The 21660-nt window shown below is 41.9% G+C and overlaps 1 protein-coding gene across 1 annotated transcript in view; it reads right to left on the reverse strand.

Moving 5' to 3' along the window:
* kcnk5a (potassium channel, subfamily K, member 5a) overlaps nucleotides 1–3187 on the reverse strand; it is a 33879-nt gene extending 30692 nt beyond the window's left edge. The window contains exon 1 of the mRNA XM_056255939.1: nucleotides 2829–3187. Coding sequence (XP_056111914.1) covers nucleotides 2829–3014 — 186 coding nt within the window. The 5' untranslated portion in view covers nucleotides 3015–3187. The remainder of the gene's footprint in view (nucleotides 1–2828) is intronic.
* Between the last annotated feature and the right edge of the window lie 18473 nt (nucleotides 3188–21660).

Consider the following 21660-nt stretch of genomic DNA (forward strand, 5'->3'; position numbering starts at 1 on the left):
TAATCGTATTATTACGATTTCAATATCATAATAATACGGTATACAGTGATAAAAGCTTCAGCTTTTTCCACTAAACCATGGCACATTGTCCATGTTTTCTCCACAATGAAAGTTAGAAATGTGGATCTTTTGTGAAGTGAATTTTGCACAAGTTGTTTTATTCAAAAATATTTGTAATTTATTTATATATTTAAAAAAAATATAATAAATCCCCCAAAACTGCACAAACGTATAGTAAAAACATTATTAAAGTGAGTGATATTACATTAAAACTTTTTTTTACTGGCACCAGAAGTCACACAGAACAGAATGATGTTATAATATCAAATAAACTAAACTCAATTGCTTAAAATAAATGTAAATGAAAACAACCTCATTGATCATAAACATAGAAGAATCAATCGATTAATTTGACGTATTAAATATTATAGCTTAAATAAGAATTTGTAAACATTTTGTATGTTGGTAAAGTTGTACGTAAAGGATTTATGTTTTAGATGCCATCAAAACATTTTAGTGCTTAAACTTAATATATGTGGGACTGAACCATTATAAGCAAAGTGCATACAAATACTCATGTAATCACAACACAGCCTCTTCAATTACAATTTTTTTATTTTCAAAATAAAATTTTCACCATCAATTTCAAAATTCAAAACTTAATTCTGCTTTGGAAAATTGTTTTTGTGTGTCAGAAAATGATAACGAAAACAATAAATAGTTTTTGCTTACTCATCAGCTTGTAAAATCACTTATCAGCTTGTGCTGTAAATGATACACTCCTAGTCGTATAGAGCTTCGGTAAAATGGTCTAATAGAACACTCAAGCATGCAAGATTAATAAACGACTTTAAGACGAGATCAATTCCCCCTCTTGAACTTTTACTTAAGCAAATTAGCAAAAGCAAATTAGCAAAAGCAGCACAGTTATGTTGCTCTAAATATCATTAAACAGGTTATCAAGCTAAGCTTTAACCAATTACTTTCTTCTCTTTCCAATTAAATGTCTATGAAAAAACTCAAGACAACAGGCTGATTCACACCTACACAGCAATGTGAATTACATCTATAAAATGAATATACAGCTTCAAATGGATGGATCTTTCCAAATATATGAACAGGCTTTCCAGAGGTGACCTTAATCAAATATAACATTCTCACTTCTGCAACGCTGCATTTTCATTGCTCACTTGGCTTACAGATTCATAAAAGGATGACAGTACAGTCAAGAATGCTGTTAACCCCGAGGGCAGATGAAAGTTAATTATTTAGCAAACAGGTATTTTACAGATGGACAATTTCAGTGTTATGAATTATTACACAGTTCTAAGGTAATGGCTGAGACTATACACTTTATAGAAATGTGAATTTAAAAGCACGAATCATTAACAACAAAACCTGTAAAGAATAAAAATAGTAAAAAAGAAAAAGAAAAGAAAAGCCAAAACCTGACCTTTTTCTATGGTAAGTTTGACATTTGCATGGAATTGCCAAGATTTCATATTAGTGCCAATTATAACTCCCTTACTTGATTCCCTGGATTTATTTAGACTTTGATCTTCATTTAACAAACCATAAAACCAGAGAAAGTTTCCATTATGGTTCTTTGTTATGTTAAAAAATGTCAAATGCTTTAAACCAGTGCAACTCAGCATACACAAATTATACTCATCCTTCTCAAATGCAGCAATATGTCCCCCAATTGTCTACTTCTTTCAATAAATGGTTCAAACATGAGGCTTGTTGCTTCTTAAATTATAAAACCACAAACAACTACTATGAAAACCGAAATATGAAACAGGCTAATGTAGGAATGCCTATAATCATGTCTGGTACTTCGTAAAAACTATGTGGCTTATTTAATATTCATTGTTGTGAGTTACTATATAAGGTGCTGCTGCTGTACAAACACTGGTTGTGTTTTAGAGTCATTTGGCAGACAGCTACCTCAGCTTATAGACAGCCCAAAATGCCCTACAAGACCAGAGTGAATGCTCCTCTCACTGAAAGTCTTTCACCCTACTCTGTCCCTCATGCCTTGAAACAAAAGAGGACAAAGAGAACTGAAAGTGAATGTGACCACAGTTTGGAGAGGGTCATTCCCACTGGGGGCAACATATACCCAATCCACTCAAATGTCAGTTCCTTTGGGGGATGGGGCAGGAAAACATACAACTTGTTTCTACATGTCTTTTTTTTTGTTGATTCAAGTAAATTAATGTCCCGAGAGACTCCTTACTCTCCTGTAAATTTTGTCCAGTCCTAAAATATTTTAACTCAGGTTGACATTTAAAATCCGTTCTTATTGTCACTAGTCAAATTATTTTATTACCATAATCATCAAACATTAACATCACAAAAATGGTAAGGTTCTGTTCCCTAAACAGTAGCCTACTGCATGTACATTGATGTTTCAAATGTTTCTCAAAAGCCCACGAGAGCTTCCTCAGTTATATTAAAATGCAAAATATTTTGTTTTCACATTACTATATGGTAAGTGGATAAAATATTTGTAGGAGACACATTTTTTGATAGATTATATAAATCTAATTGGTTAAGAGCAGGTGCAATAAACAGTAGAGTATATAACTACCCAATGCACACTACCCATATGTGTTCACTTTACTCATAAATGTCTTACTCCATATAGCCTACTATACCTCATGCATTACAGATTTCTCACAGAGGGCTACAACCAGAATTAAATTTATGAACACAATTGGAATGCATTTAGCTTTCGGTTTCCTGCGGTCCAACGTAAAGACGAGTTACAACAAGTAATTTTGCACATTTGTTAGAATTAACGTAACTCAAACTGGTACTCCTACCTCTAGAATGTAGTCCAGTTCAGCCTTTGTAAGACATGGGAACTGTTTCAATATTTTCTCCTTTTCGGCTTTATACTTATTCACTGCAAACTCCCAGTTCGGTTCTTCGATGAGTTGGAATATTGCTGCCCCAATGGACAAATAGAAAATGATAGCTGAAGTCAAAAGGGGACCCTTGTCCACCATAATGAATGAACTCAAGTTAGGTGGAGTGACTTTAAAAACAAATTCATAAACAGCGCCCACACTCTTCAAAGTAATTAATTTAGTGCGAGCTCAAACTCGTCCTTGCCGATTCCTTCATGAATAAAAAAGGTGCGTTTCGGAGTGAAGTCGCCGGGAGAGTTTGCGGTCCACGTGCGCCGCTCGCACAGCTAATGTAGAGCTCTGGTGAAACTCTTAGTTCAACACACCATGACAAAAGGAAGTTGGCCAAGATCCACCCACTGTACTCTAGACCTCCCTTTCTTTCATCACATTCACAACATTTAACTTTGTTGCAATTTCACATTTTCTTATTAATGTATTAGGCTATACATTTCTAGAATACTAATTTCTATCGTATGTAAATAATAAATAAATAAATGAATGGTAAATCTTAAGGATTTAATAAAAATGAATGAATTACACTATACTTTTATAAACAAACAAGCATGTAAATGAAGATACATATTTATGAAGATGGTGATACATTAAACTCACCGTAATTCGCACCTTGATAGCACGCAAATATTTCTGCGCGTTATCGCTCGTGTCAGCCTCTGGTTTTCCGCTATACATACTGAAGCGCGCGCGCTGTTACTTTCATTAAAAAATCAAAAAAAAAAAAAAATCTGCAATTTACTGTTCAAGTGACAGCTTCTCATCTGCTTTTAATCTCTATTTGTGGACTAACTAACAACAGGTTATAGCTTTAGCATAGTAGTTTGAAGACTTGCATAACAACAACAATATAACTCTGATAATAAGAGAGCTGAGAAGAAAATACATTTGTATTTTTTTGTTGTTGTTATGTTTATAAAGAGGTTGCATATTGTTTTTCACCTTTGTATAACATTCAATGCATGCCATTTTGACATCCTTTCAGATTAAGTTTTTAAGAATCTCATGTATGCTGATTAGCCTATTGCATTTCCTTCCAAAATTATTTTGATACCTTTTAGGCTGACATTTTAAAACTGGTTCTGTGGCCACTAAAATGTTTGGATATTGTGAGTTTCATGGTTAGTATTATCTATTAATTATTTGTTCTTTTAAAAAGCATAGGTTATGGGTTTCATAATTATGGTATAATTTCTTAGGCTACTCTAAGTATTTTCTATAGTGTTTTGTTTAAAATAAAATAAAACAAAGACTGAAATTTAATCTCCTGTCTTAGATGTAGGTCCAATGTGCCACAGAAAAGAAAAGCCTTTTAAGACAGCAGATGTTTGTTCTATATGAAATGCACCTACGATACAGTAGCTGATCTCTTGAAGTTAGGCTTATAGTCATTCACATACAAGTTATGTTGTTTCATTTTTCAAAATTCAACAAAACCTGTTTCAGATTATGTTTACAAAAGGTGTGTGGGTGAGTCATTGTTCTTAAAAAAATACTTGTTCTTGTACATGCATGGAGTCAGACAGACTTCTCAAGAACCAGTCGACTAGAGCCCTATGCAAACAGGACTAGTTGTCTAAACGATCTTTGAGTACGATTCTTTTCACCTCAATGTGATTTCATGTACCAATTCAGATGGGACTAACATCTCTGTGTTCTGTGTAACATCTTTACAGAGGTGGGATTGTATGTTTTCTAGACGTGGGCATTATAGAAGGTCTTCTGCTGCATGAGTGCATCATGTATAACATGTTTTTTAATGAATTACTTATCGATAGAACTTAATTTCTTATTAAAACCCATATGTAAATAAACTTCAAATGAGTTTATAGAAGTGTCTGTTTATAATAAACTCACATAAGTGAGCATAGACATTTAGACATTGAAGACTAAAATGTCATCTTTTAATGTTTTCATTATTTAATATCATGTATCTGTATTATTATTCTTTATTAATATTCATAATAATAATCAGTTGTATTATCTTGTGGGGTTTAAATGCATGTGGTTGAATGCATGAAGAGATTATAGATAGCATGGATCTATGTGAGGAACACATGTCAGACAGAGGGAAAGCTATATATTGCTTAGAGGTATGTGTGCAATGTAACATGTTCACTCAGCATAGATGTTTCTATTGATGCAAATGTAACATGTGTATGTATGACTTATGTTCCATTTTAAGTTTAAGCAACGAGTTTTGTTACCTTACAAGGCAGTTGAAAGTCTCTCTGTGATGTATATAAGCTCAATCTGACTATACTGACTCAGAGAAACACGGAAACGCATAGACCTGGCATGAATACAACATCTTCTAAAAGTTTCTCTCCTGACATATAAGAATAAAGATTTTTCTTGGCAAGATAACTGGTGTCCGGTCCTAGCCTGGTTCTACCAGATTCTCGTACATTTCATTTGTACAGAGAGTCTGGCCTCTCTCCATTGAGAAACGTTTACTTCCTTGTAGGCGGGTTCTATGTTAAAGTTAAAAACTATTGGATCTGCCATAGCCAATCGTAACATGTGGTCGTGACTTAAGTCATGCGCCGAAACTGGCCGGAAACAACAAGTGCGAATGATCATAAAATAATGTGCCTAATATAACATCTTGCCAATGGACTACAGTTGAAAATTAGCCTGCTGGCAAACACTGGCACATTTACAGAAATGTTAATTAATGTGCACTGTCCTTGAATAAATAAATGAAATGAAATCAGAGGATTATGCTTTCTTTTACTGTCTATGGGGTTATGTTTAGAATAAGATGTCTGTCAACGAGAGCTGCAGGTTTTGTTCATCAAATTTAAGAGTTCAAGGAACAATTGTAAATTCTAAATGTATTTTTGACACTAAGGACAGTGATGTACCTATTCAGTCAACTGTCGAAGCTCGGTCTAATCATTAACAATACGCCGCTGCGATCGTTTCGGATCTGCCGCAAATGCTGTACAGTGATCACCAGGCTAGAGTGAGCTGGAAAATCAAACTTTTCCCGAACCCCGTGCATGGGGAGGAGGGCCACAACAACATGGCCACCAACAAAACTTAGCAAACATTGTTCTTGCTCCGGCTTTAACTTCTGTATATTCGGCAGTTTTGCAACAACGGTCCGAATAGCTTTTCTCACGTCTTTCTCCGCTGCCATTACTAAACTCCAACTCAAACTGACGCACTACATCAACGTCATCGTTCTCAGCCACTCCCTTTGTTCGCTGATTGGTCCTACAAAAAATTGATTTCTGGAAACCTAAGAATATACAGCAGTCCCAGACGTAGTACTGAAGGAAAATGAAATTGAGCGGAAGAGGGCGCAGCCAGGCTAGTCCGGTCCCGTGAATCAAATAGCAACGGGGAAAAGGCTTAATTCCAAGTCTACAAAACTTAAACTGGAATGTCACTGTTTCTGTCACTGCGACTTCCCGAACACGCGCACGCACACATCACTTTTAAAGTAAAAGTGAAAATTGAGGATGCAGAGGATCGTAATGGATCGAGATATCGAATTGAACTGAATCGAATCGATAAGCAATATCGATAATGGAATCGGAATCGTTAAATTCTTATCAATTCCCATCCCTACCTGTCACTACTAATAGACAGGGAGATAAATTGTCTTCCTGAAGTCTGAGCTGTGATGGCGTGGGCGCTGACGTAGGGGCCATTCACATGTTATGTCTTTTGCATGCTCAGGTTCGTTATTTTAAATGTAGACACACAACAAGTGTGCTCACAATAGAGAGTGATGCCGCTGCGATGCTTATGCGGTGCAATACGTTTGTTTTTTCCAGGCTACGTCATAGCAAGATGAAAAATCCCAACTTTTCAGAATGCAGAAAGTGCACCGCAAGTTATGTGACAAGAACCAGAGGATACCCAGAGCTGTACAATTTGTAAAATTTTGGTTCTGGAAATCCATTTAAAGCCGCCGTTTTCCACGCATTTTTAGATGCGGCATGTGAATGACCCCTTCAGAGGCTTCAGTGAAATGATGCCTCAGTGGGCAATGCTGCCAGAATCAGCCAATAAATTAGCCTTGTGATGATAAACCTGTAGGTTATCGCCATGTGAACATCAGTTCACAGTGTTGTTGTGTACATTGATTTATTGTTTAATGTTATGATTGTTTTCATATCGTTTATCTTTGATTAATGATATTATTTGTGATCATGTTATCTGTTTAGATGCATATGCAAGAACACTGACATTGAATGTTCCCATAGTCAGGAGAGTTAACCGACCCCTACTGTTGGTATGATCCACTAAGTGTTTGGCGGGAAAATAGCATATATAAAGGAGTGAGGATAGTTGAGCCGGAGAGAGACGGGCCAAGTGCCAGAGCTAGTACAGTCAAATGCTGTAAGATGTGAGTCTTCATTGTCAGAGGTTTGTTCCTTGAGGCTGGATCTGATGCCGTGTTTTGCTGCTTTCAGCATGTTTTATTTATGTTTTGTAACGTCTATTTTGAGTATTTTTGATGATTTGTTTTGTTTATTTTGAACTTGATTTGGAACATGTGTGCTGAGACGCTGTCCTATATAAATTCACTTCAACTTTAATGATCTCCTGCGTGGTACTCAAGTCATTCCATCTCTTCCCGGGCCTATCGGCAAACAAATTGACGCAACAACTTAGGGTAACGGTATACAACCAGCCCTCTGACAACAAGCCAGGGTGACTTTCCTACATCAAGCGGCTGTAGTTGAAACCACATCCCGACAAGCCTGATTATATGGGCTTCAGACTATCGTCACACCAGAGTGTTCCCGTAGCGTCTGATAATGGTGCAGCATCGAGTGAATCTACGAAAGTCAACCCATTTTCAAGATTTGAAAAACTTTTGTGAGACTGAGACATTATACTGAAAATATCTTCCTCATGACTTATTTTTACCTCAGTCTTTCTTCATAGCAGTAATTTATCAGTAATTCATGCAGTAGATCCTCAGTTAGCCTTAATTCTTTCACACTGACTCCTTACAACAGAAGACTCTGTAATTTTGTAAGATCCATGTGAGACTGAGATTGGCTCAGTCTTTGTCCCTTTGAGGAGTACCATTGTTTGATGAGGTTACATAAAGGTTTTCCCATGGAAATCTATACACACAAATGTTCACATGACACAAAAGAGAACTGAGTCTTTGTGTTTTTGCAGTCTAGGCATAAAATCTTGGAAACTTGCACAACCTCAATCTCCAGATCATATAAAAGGGAAAGAACAAAACATAAGTGATGGAAATTTAGATTATATAGTGCCACGTGGTAATAAATTCCTATAGCTAAGGGACACGATGATATTACAAAATTGTAATCTCAGAAACTTTCCACTTCCTGGGCTTCAATTTAGCATTGATCCTGCAACCCTAGCATCTTATGTACTTAGGCACCCCTACCTAGTTTAATGTCCTTAAGATGAAAGCAAGACGGAAATCAAGGAAATCACAGTGTATGATGGGTACAGACTCCAGTAGCTTCAGACTATGATTCTATTCAGTCTGAGAATATTAAACATTTAATATTTTGAGCCAATTTTAGAACACATTATTTATTTTATTTCTCATGCATCTACTAGCAACAAGACGCATTTTTCTTTTCATAGTTTATTTGTAGTAAGTGATCCTCAGGAGTTGTGTATTGCAAGGGAAACAGGTCAGTTTAGCTAAAAGGGAATTATTTATTACATTATAGGGAATTTTGAAAGAATCACTTATTTATTAAATTATAGGGAATTTTGAAAGAATCACTTATTTTACAGCAGAGCAAATGACTCGTCCTTGAACGGGCCGTAACTATCAGCTCTGCAGCGGATATTAATATCCAAACTATAGTGAAAACACAGATCAGCAGTTTAAGACATTAAATTTGTAACACAAGAACACAACACAAGAACACTTCTCTTTAAAATACAAACAAGTCTCTATTGATTAATCTAACACAGTGGTTCCCAGCCTTTTTTACCTCCAAGGCCCCCCTGCTCTCCGAATCAATATTGCAATTCAAAGATTTACTCAAAAGCAACAAACAGGTACAGGCAGGCAGAGGGTACACTCAAAAAACATCATAACATTACAAGAACCGACCAAGACTAACTGAACAGAAGGAGACTAAATACAGATACAAAAGAAAACTAACGAGGTGAGGACAGGTGACACAGATGAGGACAATGAACAGGTGGGTAATTGAGGGAGTGAGTTCAGGTGTGGAGACAAGGATTCTGGGTAGTGTAGTGAAGACTAAGACAGACAGGTGCAGACGAAGACTGTGACAGAACGCCCCCCTTCAACAAGGCGCGACCTCGCGCCGTAGAACATCAATGGGGTGGTGGGGGTGTGGGCGCCCTGGAGCTCTGGCTGGACGGTCTCTGGCTGACGTGAAGCTCTGGCTGGACGGTCTCTGGCTGACGTGAAGCTCTGGCTGGACGGTCTCTGGCTGACGTGAAGCTGTGGCTGGACGGTCTCTGGCTGACGTGAAGCTCTGGCTGGACGGTCTCTGGCTGACGTGAAGCTCTGGCTGGACGGTCTCTGGCTGACGTGAAGCTCTGGCTGGACGGTCTCTGGCTGACGTGAAGCTCTGGCTGGACGGTCTCTGGCTGACGTGAAGCTCTGGCTGGACGGTCTCTGGCTGACGTGAAGCTCTGGCTGGACGGTCTCTGGCTGACGTGAAGCTCTGGCTGGACGGTCTCTGGCTGACGTGAAGCTCTGGCTGGACGGTCTCTGGCTGACGTGAAGCTCTGGCTGGACGGTCTCTGGCTGACGTGAAGCTCTGGCTGGACGGTCTCTGGCTGACGTGAAGCTCTGGCTGGACGGTCTCTGGCTGACGTGAAGCTCTGGCTGGACGGTCTCTGGCTGACGTGAAGCTCTGGCTGGACGGTCTCTGGCTGACGTGAAGCTCTGGCTGGACGGTCTCTGGCTGACGTGAAGCTCTGGCTGGACGGTCTCTGGCTGACGTGAAGCTCTGGCTGGACGGTCTCTGGCTGACGTGAAGCTCTGGCTGGACGGTCTCTGGCTGACGTGAAGCTCTGGCTGGACGGTCTCTGGCTGACGTGAAGCTCTGGCTGGACGGTCTCTGGCTGACGTGAAGCTCTGGCTGGACGGTCTCTGGCTGACGTGAAGCTCTGGCTGGACGGTCTCTGGCTGACGTGAAGCTCTGGCTGGACGGTCTCTGGCTGACGTGAAGCTCTGGCTGGACGGTCTCTGGCTGACGTGAAGCTCTGGCTGGACGGTCTCTGGCTGACGTGAAGCTCTGGCTGGACGGTCTCTGGCTGACGTGAAGCTCTGGCTGGACGGTCTCTGGCTGACGTGAAGCTCTGGCTGGACGGTCTCTGGCTGACGTGAAGCTCTGGCTGGACGGTCTCTGGCTGACGTGAAGGCTCGGCTGGGCTGGACGGGACCAGCGGTGAAGGCTCGGCTGGGCTGGACGGGGACCAGCGGTGAAGGCTCGGCTGGGCTGGACGGGGACCAGCGGTGAAGGCTCGGCTGGGCTGGACGGGACCAGCGGTGAAGGCTCGGCTGGGCTGGACGGGACCAGCGGTGAAGGCTCGGCTGGGCTGGACGGGACCAGCGGTGAAGGCTCGGCTGGGCTGGAGGTCTCGGCGGGACGAGACTCTGGGACTATGGCCTTCCTGGCAGCACGTGCTGATGTCAGCGGGGGTTCGGCTACACAGGAAACCAGTCCAGGACGTCCATATACCGACCCGGTGGCTGGTTTGATGGTAGGCGTGGTGGAGATGGCTGGAGATGGTGGTTGAGTGGCGATGTCATCAGCCTTCACCGTAGGTGAACCACAGCACATGGTCCAGGTACTGGGCAAATGAGCCTGGGATTGCCGCAGCTGGAGCTTGCTGGTATAGGATATCATCCAACCCACACCAAAACAGTCTTTTGGACATCATCTGCCCAGCTTACCCCTTCAGAGAGCTCCAGGAATTCGGTCACATATTCCCCAATGTGACGACCATCCTGGAAACAGGTTATAAGAGGGTTGGTGGAGTTGGAAGCAGGGATGAAAATGCCCATCTTAACCTGTAGTTTGCGGTCGGTTCTTCTGTCACGGATGTGGTGTAGATAAAGACAGGCTGAGGCAAAAAGTTCCAATTCAAAGATTTACTCAAAAGCAACAACAAACAGGTGCAGGCAGAGAGTACACTCAAAAAACACCATAACATTACAAGAACCGACCAAGACTAATGAACAGAAGGAGACTAAATACAGATACAAAAGAACACTAACGAGGTGAGGACAGGTGACACAGATGATGAGGACGATGAACAGGTGGGTAATTGAGGGAGTGAGTTCAGGTGTGGAGACAAGAAGGATTCTGGGTAGTGTAGTGAAGACTAAGACAGACAGGTGCAGACGAAGACTGTGACAGTCATCCTTTCACTAAGCGATGAGTATTTAACAGAGATGAAGCCGTTTATCGTGTGCTGTCAAGTGCACGTGAATGTGCCGATTATGTTCAATATTACTTGCAATTCGTAGTGTATATATTGCACCCAGTGTTTGATTTGTATGTATGTATGTGTGATCATCACGTTAACAGCTGAAATGCTTGCTATTTCAAGTTTATTAACACAATGTTTCTGATTATGTGCCGTTCATTTATATCACTTCATAATTAGTTTCGGTTTTGAACGTTTTACCATTTCTAAATAATGGTAATTATTTAACATTTACCATTTCTTTGTTGCATAAGAATTTCATTGCTTGTATATTGATTTCTTTATTTTATTCTAGAATTGAACTTGATAACTTCTTTATTTGAGAGATTGGTAGCTTTATGGAAATAATGTTTGTGTAATAATACTCAAAGACATTTGTTAGTATATATTTTTATTCCTTTCTTTTTGTAGACCACACACATCTAAACACACTATTAAGCTGTAAAACCTGTGAACTGCTGTGTTGTGTACAGCCAACGATTGCCAACAATAAACCTCCTTTGCCTGGAACTGATCGAATCCAGTGTATTCTGACCGACACCCCATTGAGGAAAGCTAGATATAAACCATCACCTATTACAGTCCAACCTTTTCAGTCCTACTATTGAACAAATGGTCATTCGAGCCGGATCTGGCATTTCTCATGGACAAAGAATTGATCAGCATCAATATGCAACCTGAAGCATCATTGTGACAGATTGTGAGACCCAAACGCCAGGTTCATCCTCCTGCCTACCTTAAAGGTCCCGTTCTTCGTGTTTTTTTGAAGCTTTGATTGTGTTTACAGTGTGCAATATAACATGTGTTCATGTTTCGCGTGTAAAAAAACACAGTATTTTTCACACAATTTACTAATCTGTATACCGCTGTTTTCACTGTCCAAAAAACGGCCTGATGACTTCCTTGTTCTATGAAGTCCCTACTTCAGAAATACGTAACGAGTTCTGATTGTGCCAGCGGTTCCTGTGTTGTGATTCGACAGCAGCTTATCGCACGTTGCCCGGAAAGGTCACGCCTCTTACCATAAATTGGAGATGCATGCGCAGCTAAAGTGCTTCTTCTCCGTGGGAGCGCAACAAGACCACACCCCCTTTTTTTGTGTATTCCTGTGGGCGGAGATTAGTCAAAAAGCTGTTCCAGTTATGTCATTAAAAAAGGAAGTAGAGGGATGTAGTCCAAACCGGCCGTTCGCTGTATGCTTTGAAAGGGGACTTCTGTTAAATAAAATATCTCGCTAGGCATTGAACTTTGAGCTTTATAATTTTACAGGTATTATTTATGCTCTAACAGCAACATTACACACTAATTAAAGTTTGAAAAATGGAATCGCGAAGAACGGGACCTTTAAAGACTTTGATCTTACGACTGTGCGTCATAGAGCAGTCAGCCAGCCGGTATCGCCTCACACAACACAGCATTCATAGTGGCTTGGAGAGGCTGTAGAGAACATTCCTTCACCTTCTACCGAGTATCGAGTACCATAAGTCAAGGTTTATGGGACACAGTGGATAAATGGTCCGTAATCGGGAAGAGGGATCCTTCTTTCCAAGGAATGGATAACACTGAACTGCAACAACCTAGCGCCATCTACGCCCCAGTGCAGCCAGTTCACCATCCACAGTCTTCTCCATATCATCAGCCATGGGAAGAACACCAGTCTATGCCATAGCCACAGACATATTTCCCTGCACAGGATAGGCTGCTCCCGCATCCTGGAACTGCATGCTACCATCCACACTCGATGGTGTCTCCATCTTTGCCCCCGCCTACCTATGGTAAGCGACGCCATACAGCCTACACAACAGCACCATCTCTTAGGCCACACAACCCCTTTCCTGCTATAACAGGTGGCTCCCCACTCAGTTTGAATCAGGGTACAGAGTATTACAATCTGCTCAACCCAGCATACAAATCCAGCAAAGTGTCACAGGTCGGGGGGAGCCAAACCAGACTGCGCCCACCCCTCAAACCCAGGACCACCTCGAGGAGCGTACCAGAGACCAGACAGACAAGAAGATTTTCTAAAAGTAACAATCTTTATTTGAATAAAAGCAAGAATTAAAAGTCTTAATACGGGCTTCGTCTCTCTTTCCAGGGAGGAGGAGGCCGAGGGGTTCACTGCGGAGGCCCGGGTTACTGGCAGCCACAGAGGAGGAGGGAGCCGAACGCCCGTCTGGCGTGCAGGTAAGTAACGTGGTAAGGAGGCTCTTTTCGGCGTAATACAGGCGGACAACGGTCCGGGCAGACCAGGGCCGGGACCACGGGCCAGGAGGGGACTCTCTCCACAGGACAGGTGGGTAGCAGGTAAGTTTCTTCCAAGCGTCAGCTATTCGGCAGATAATCGGCACAGGGGGCGATGGAGTCCAGAAGGGGGACTCGCTGCCGATCAAGTAGGCAGTCGGGTAGGTCCCCCGAGTGCCTTTCCGCCCTTGACGGCTCCAGCCAGAGACAAGGGTACCCTGTATAATCCAAGACAGAGACAAGTGTGCAGGTTCAATTCTATTTCGGTGAAGTGAGGACTTACGGCTGGAGCGGGTGGTTCGGGACAAGCAGCGCTGCTGCTGGGATGTGTCTCTCCTCTGAACAGGCAGCACACGAGAAGGCCGAGGCAGAAGAATCTTCTATTTAAATAGGCAAAGCCTTTGATACAAGAACGAACAGGATCCTTTCGTATAATGGAGAATCGGCTTACGGCTGGACTGGGTTGCTCCCCACAGGCACTATGGGATGTGTCTCTCCTCCGAACAGGCAACACCCAAGAAGGCAGTGGCAGAAGAACCTTAAATAGACGGAGCATTTGATACAAGAACAAACATGATCCTTTCGTATAATGGGGAATCAGGCTTACGGCTGGGCTGGGTGGTTCCCACGGTAACACGAAGGCTGGGGTGTGTCTTTCCTCTGAACAGGCAGCACACAAGAAGGCGGTGGCAGAGGAACGTTCTATTTAAATAGACAGGACAAGTTAAACAGGACAATCACACTCCTCTCCCATATCATAGGACCTGGTGGCCGAAGTGGAACATACACATCCAACCTGAGGGCTTCGTTCCGCAAACACTGGCGAGAATGTGAACTGGAGAACACTGGCGGTTAAATAAACATGTATATCCACACACTGCAACTTCACGTCAAGTCCAATACTGTGTGACACTTCAATTCAGGCACCGCAATCCACTCTCAAATCTTAGTGCAATAAGGCCAGCACTCACCCAATGTTCAATCCCTCCACTGTTGCGCTGAATCAACACTCAGAAGCTGATGAGATGCAGAGGATTTCGCACCGCATGGAACACAGCGTCTTCAACACTCTTTCACACTCAGAAGAAGATATCAGGGTTTCAAAGATGAATCAGTTCACACTCTTAGTGGTAATTATATTTGTGGTCAATACACTTCACAATTCCTTATCCAATTCAGTGCAAGACATGCATTCACACGGATCTGGTGTTTCCTTACTTATCTTTCTCCCTCGAGTGATGGCATTCTCCAATCTTGACTCAATCTCCACAATTCACTCACTTCACATCCAATTCACGTTCCAGCTTGCACTCCCTCAATCACCGTTGCACCCCTTTCCAGTCAGATCCTCACAGCCGCTCCAAAGATCCCAGCAAACCCAAGCCACTGCCAAAGAAATCGATCTCTCCCGGGGGAGTACCACACTCGAATGCCTTTTCCTTTTCCTTTTAACTGCTTCTCGGGGCCGTGTTTCCCAATCACAGATCCCCACACCAAACACCCGCACCTGGTACCGCTTAGCTAATCAGCTGCCGCTGTCATGGCAACTGACAACAAGCAAACCAGCACGGTGTGCCGGTGAAATCGTCCCGGGGGGAAACACACTCCTAGCGGAAATTAGTTCCGCTAGATTTGTCACCTTGTGACAAAAGCCTCAAAGTGACTCTAACATGTTAGACATTTTAGGAACAATGATTGGTCAACTATAGATAATGAAAGATCAGATCTTGTCTGCCGCACCTACTAAATCACACATTGAGCCAGCCGTGTGGTGAACGTGCTCCCCATAATTTCCCTTCCTGGCAGAATCATGATAAACCAAATCACCCTCCTTATCAGAGAACAGCCCATCCGATGCCGGGCCTCTATGCAGATACTCCTGTCCCTCACTGGCATTCAAGAACGTTGTACGAGTCCCCTTGTGAGACCTTGGATTATCCTAAACCGGTGCGTTCTCAGTCCCAGAAACCCACTGGGCCAAAGTCAGCACATAGAGCTCCTTTTTCCTCTAACATGAATCCTACAAGGCAAGAAACCACCTACCGAGGTCCAGTGCCAACCATACCCAACTTTTGTACTAAAGACCCCAGCGAGTTTACCCGGTTAAAGATAGCCCTTGAGAACCTTTTACCACCAGACAGAACTGTTACAGTACCAAATCTTGCTGGATCATCTGAAGTTAGACGAAGCCTGTCTGGTGGCAGATTCCTACCTCAATTCACCATTTCCATACTCTGATACCATGGCTGCTCTGATTAAAAGATTTGGCCAGCCACACAAGTTGGCACTCAAGAAGATCGCCAAAGTGATGGATTCCCCAGATATCCGACGAGGAGATACTGAGGCCTTTGACAATTATGCTCTACAGATCAGGGCTCTCGTTGGTATGTTGGATACCCTTGGAGATGAAGGTGAAGCTGAGCTTCGATGCGGGTCACATGTAGAGAGACTGTTGAGTAAGTTACCTGCTGAAATAAGATCAGGATTCCAAAAACAGATGTCCCTCAGCACCGGATCAAGTTAAGCCATTTAAAGTGGGGAAACCTTAAGTCCCACCTAGAGCCTTTTGTCCATACTGTGATAAAGAGGACCATTATCTCAGTCAATGTACCACTTTTAAGTCCTTTGATAAACAACAAATGACAGACTGGACCCAAACCAATCAAGCTTTTGAAAATCCTGCACAAGGTCAACACAAAGAGAAGGTTCCTGCCTGGTTAAACCAACCACTGAGACACTGTACTTGGACAGACCCACTGACTGCAGACATGTTCTCCTTGGTCTGGCCGATTACTCGTATTCGGTTAGTTTGCTGGAGAAATACAAGCACCTTAAAGATCTCCCCCTGCAGGCCTGTGAAAGAGTGAGTCCTTTACTTCTCATCAATAACCACCTAATCACATCCGAATTGGTTCACCTGGTTGTCCGGCCGCCATAAAGACAAGGCTTGGATGGACACTGCAGGGACCAGCCAAGATCCTGGAGACCCAGTTGCAGCCACAACTAGGGATGGGAATTGATAAGAATTTAACAAATCCGATTCCATTATCGATATTGCTTATCGATTCGATTCCTTATCGATTCTCTTATCGATTCTAATTGGGTGAGGGAATAAGTACAAATTTGTTTGTTTGTATTAACTTATTGAACTTATAACTTATTTGTTTGTTAATTATTATTAACTCGCTGACACAGCACAGAGTATTAGGGGTGTGAACCTACACTGGTCTCACGGTTCGGTTCGATTACGATTATCATGTCATCGATTCAGTTCAATTCGATATCTCGATGCATTACATGCACTGCATCCTCAATTTTACTTCAAAAGTGATGTGTGCGTGCGTGCGCGTGTTCACCTGTTCGTGAAGTCGCAGTGACAGAAACAGTGACATAATGACATTCCAGTTTAAGTTTCATGGGACTAATGTTCATGCTGTGTGGCCAAATGTTTCTGCATATTGGAGGTCCCCCCCCCCACCTTTGACGAAATGGAAATTTTACAGGTGTTGCAAGTGACTATATTGTTATGAGGCGCCGTCATACTCTCATTGAGTGTGTGTGTGCTAGCGTCTCATATGAGTATGTGCGTGGAGAGTTTGTGTGTGCGCGCGCGCGTCTCATATAAGTATGTGCGTGGAGAGTTTGTGTGTGCGAGCGCGTCTCATATGATGTGCCTGGAGAGTTTCGCGCATCTCGTGTGTGTAGAGTTTGCATGTATGCGTGAGTGACTTTAGGTGTGTCGTTGTGCATTTCGTATTTGTTTGAGCATTCAGCAGTATACATGTATGTTTGACTACTTAGTATACGTGTATGCAAGTGTTTCATATATGTGTAAAAACATTGAGTTTTACATTAAATTAGCTCAAATTATATATAGGGAATTTTAATAATTAATCAGGAATATGATTAACATATCACATATTACAGTTACATTAAATCATCGAAGCTGCAAATAGACCGATTGTATACATGAATGATCACCACAATGAGTTATGGTTCGTCATTAATATATCAATAGTCCCATTACAGATCGATTATATGAGATAACTTTAAAGGAATTAATTTAGTTATCAAACGATCTGTCTGTCCAGCAAACGGCCGTAAGATTAACTTATCAATTTTCAACAACAATTATCTCTTTCTTGTAATTCAAAAAAGCTATTTTCTGGACATGAAAAATCACCTTCTTGTTATTATAAAATTTAGGTTACTGAAATAGTAACGAATTGTAAAGCTTTGTAGCTAGATCAAACATTTCATTGACTTTGTAAAAATGAGCATTTTAGACAGAAAGCAATCAAGAATATGGTTTTAATAAAATGAAACTACAGATACAGAATTCTACATTTAAACCCGGGATACATGTCTGTACAGTAAACAGTAAAACTAACGAGACAAACGAATAACAACGGGAGGGTGAGAGAGAGAGATTGAGTGAGAGAGAGAGAGTGAGAGAGAGTAAGAGGATGAGAAAGTGAAACTAAAGGTCAGGATTAGAGATTGCAGTACGGCACAAACCACAGACAAAATGAACCTTGAGAGACACAAAGATCAAATCCCCTGAATGGGGTAAACAGATCTTAAAGCATTTAGATCGATAGGAATTATACTTGCATGATTCTCCGTGTGGCTGAGAACGAAAGCGTGTGTGTGTGTCTCTGTCCTCGTGTCACGCGTTCACGTGGTCTTTCAGAGCGGGCAAAGCGTGTTAGTTTGAATGTCCTTTGAGGTGCAGTTGCCGGTTGAGTTCAGCTGTGTTCATTTTCCTCGCAAGAAGAAATGAAACAGGGACTGATGAAGCGTCGAAGGGATAGGAGAGTGAGAGTTGCACAATGGTTCTCTTTGTGTTGCCGAGGAGAATCGAATCTTGCGTGTGTGTCCTTACGAGCGGGTGCGTGCTTTCTCGTCTCTTCCGGTCGAGCGTGGTCGCTGAAGGTTCAAAGAGTCTCTTTAAAGTTGAAGTTGCCGATTACATTCATTTCACTGAAACGGAACGTAGGAAAGTCCGAAGACGAAAATAAAGAAAGATTAAAGAAAAAGGAGAAACACGGCGTAAAACTCCCTAAGGAGCCATGGAAGCGGAAACCTCTCACAGGGAAAAAGCTCTCTATAGGAACTTCCTGGGGTCAGTCTTTTATGGAAAAACTGGGTTCACGCCTCTGTTTGCGCGAACCACACATGACCGTCCGCGAATCTGAAGCGGACAAAGTTTTCTTTGTCCTGTGGGGGATGCCCACTGGACTGAGGAGATTGTGTTGAGCCGTTCGGCTCCAGCACTATGAAATGTGTCACCGGGGTGACAAAGGCAGGCGGAACCTTTTAATCACGGCCGGGTTTCCGAGGGGAGGGATTTCCGGTGTGGGACCCGGAAGACTCCAGTTCCGGAAAACTCCGAGCAGAGACGGAGGATGATGAGTTGATACAAAACAGGTGCGGGAGAGGATGATTGCGATCGCGATTGGGACGCGTTGTCAGTTGGGAAGGATAAAAGGACATTTCATCTTCAACAAAGGAAAGGAAGGAGAGAGGAATAGCGGCGGGAGATATTCGGGTGAATCTGGAGATGTGGAGATGCGGGGAGGAGAACTGTGGTGGGTAACACTTTAGAATACGGTTCCTTCGTTAATGAATAACTACACAGGAACAAATAAGTAACACAATATTAACAATCTAGTAACTACTATTAACTAACAAGAAATTCTGATTAACAAATTAGTAAGTAACAGCGCACAGATGAAAGTGGTAGTTCACTATTAAATAATCAATAACTACTTTTTTTAATGCTTCCCAGAGAACTACTGTAAGAATCATGGTAACTAACTAGTAATGACTCAAGTGTTACTACATACTTCTAAAGGAATGACTAATTATTTGGATCCGTATTCTAAAGTGAAGATCACAGTAACTAACTAGTAATTACTCAAGTGTTACTACATACTTCTAAAGGAATTACTAATTCTTTTAAGCTTTTGAGGTTTTTGGTGAAGTTTTAGATAGTAATTCCCATAGAAGTATGTAGTAACACTTGAGTAATTACTAGTTAGTTACCATGATCTTCACTTTAGAATACGGATCCAAATAATTAGTAATTCCTTTAGAAGTATGTAGTAACACTTGAGTAATTACTAGTTAGTTACCATGATCTTCACTTTAGAATACGGATCCAAATAATTAGTCATTCCTTTAGAAGTATGTAGTAACACTTGAGTCATTACTAGTTAGTTATCATGATTATTACATGAAAAGCCAATCCTAAAGTGTAGAATCTTCAAATCCCTCACAAGATATTTGCACGCACGTATGAGGTTGGAGACATTAATAAAATTTTTTTTTTTTTTTTTTGAGGTATAGGTTAAATAATAAAATCACTGTATATGGTATTTGGATGGCCGATAACTCAATATGTTCCAGCCGTCACCGTGACTCTGGCCAATTTTCTGCCATTCCTCTGGACTGGCATTGAATCACTACAGGACAAGTAAGGTCCCGACAACTGCATTTAAAAAGCCATTTCTTTAAAATTATTCAGTTGATAAATAGTTCTCTAGGAGAGAGCATAGGCTAATTATTTCCCAAATCATAAGTCTGCTATGCTATTACATATTGATAAACCGTGTGTATTTGTTTACAGCAGTTATTAATGTTAATGTAGTGCTAGTCATTTGTCCTGCATTAGTTATTGATTAGTTTTGCATGAACTATTAATATTCTTCAGTAGTTCTCTGGGAAGCATAAAAAAAATAGTAGTTATCAATTAGTTAATTGTGAACTACCACTTTCATCTGTGCGCTGTTACTTACTAATTCGTTAATCAGAATTTCTTGTTAGTTAATAGTAGTTACTAGATTGTTAATATTGTGTTACTCATTTGTTCCTGTGTAGTTATTCATTAACGAAGGAACCGTATTCTAAAGTGTTACCCTGTGGTGGATAAGAGATAAGTGCTGTTGATGTTTGGATTGAGAAATGAGAAATCTGGTGGAGGACATGATGAGAGGATAAGTGCTGTTGATGTTTGGACTGTGATATGAGAAATCTGTTTGGAGGATGTGATGAGGCTGCATGAAGTGTAATTTTGTCTGTTTGGAGGAAGTTGAATGTCCCACGCTCCATTGGAAGAAGTCCAAGAGATTGTGAGAGGTGCAGTGGACCAGACCCCCTGTCTCCGCCCTAGTTTGTGAGTGACGAGACTTTGCAGTGTTGTTCATTAATATAAACACGTGTGCAGATTTGTGCGAGTTGCAGTTGAGCACGAGTGGAGGTGTAATGCAGTGACATTGGGGAAGCGGTCCTGGCTGTGGAGACATCGTCCGCGACTCATTGGATGGAGACCATTGGAAGAAGTCATCTAGTGGTGAAATTCTCCTTTTCTCCTCTTTAATCGTTACGGGGCATTGTGAAGTGTTAGTTTGCTGTGGAATCCTCATCTCCTCTCTGTCTGAGCCCTGTGAATAGAGCCAGCTTTGCTGTGGAATCCTCATCTTCTCTCTGTCTGAGCCCTGTGAATGGAGCTAGCTTTGCTGTGGAATCCTCATCTTCTCTCTCTGTCTGCCGGAGCCTTGTGAGTAGAACCAGCTTCGCTGTTGAATCCTCATCTTCTCTGTCTGAGCCCTGTGAATGGAACTAGCTTTGCTGTGGAAACCTCATCTTCTCTCTGTCTGAGCCCTGTGAATGGAGCTAGCTTTGCTGTGGAATCCTCATCTTCTCTCTCTGTCTGCCGGAGCCTTGTGAGTAGAACCAGCTTCGCTGTTGAATCCTCATCTTCTCTCTGTCTGAGCCCTGTGAATGGAACTAGCTTTGCTGTGGAAACCTCATCTTCTCTCTGTCTGAGCCCTGTGAATGGAACTAGCTTTGCTGTGGAAACCTCATCTTCTCTCTGTTTGCCTGAGCCCTGTGAATAGAGCCAGCTTCGCTGTAGAAACTTCATCCTCTCTCTCTCCGCCTGAGCCCTGTGCATAGAACCAGCTTCGCTGTTGAATCCTCCTCTTCTCTCTGTCTGAGCCCTGTGAATGGAACTAGCTTTGCTGTGGAAACCTCATCTTCTCTCTGTCTG

This window comes from Rhinichthys klamathensis, unplaced genomic scaffold, assembly GCF_029890125.1.
Source record: "Rhinichthys klamathensis goyatoka isolate OS25496 unplaced genomic scaffold, OSU_Roscu_1.1 h1tg000123l_1, whole genome shotgun sequence".
NCBI classification, from domain to species: Eukaryota; Metazoa; Chordata; class Actinopteri; order Cypriniformes; family Leuciscidae; genus Rhinichthys; species Rhinichthys klamathensis.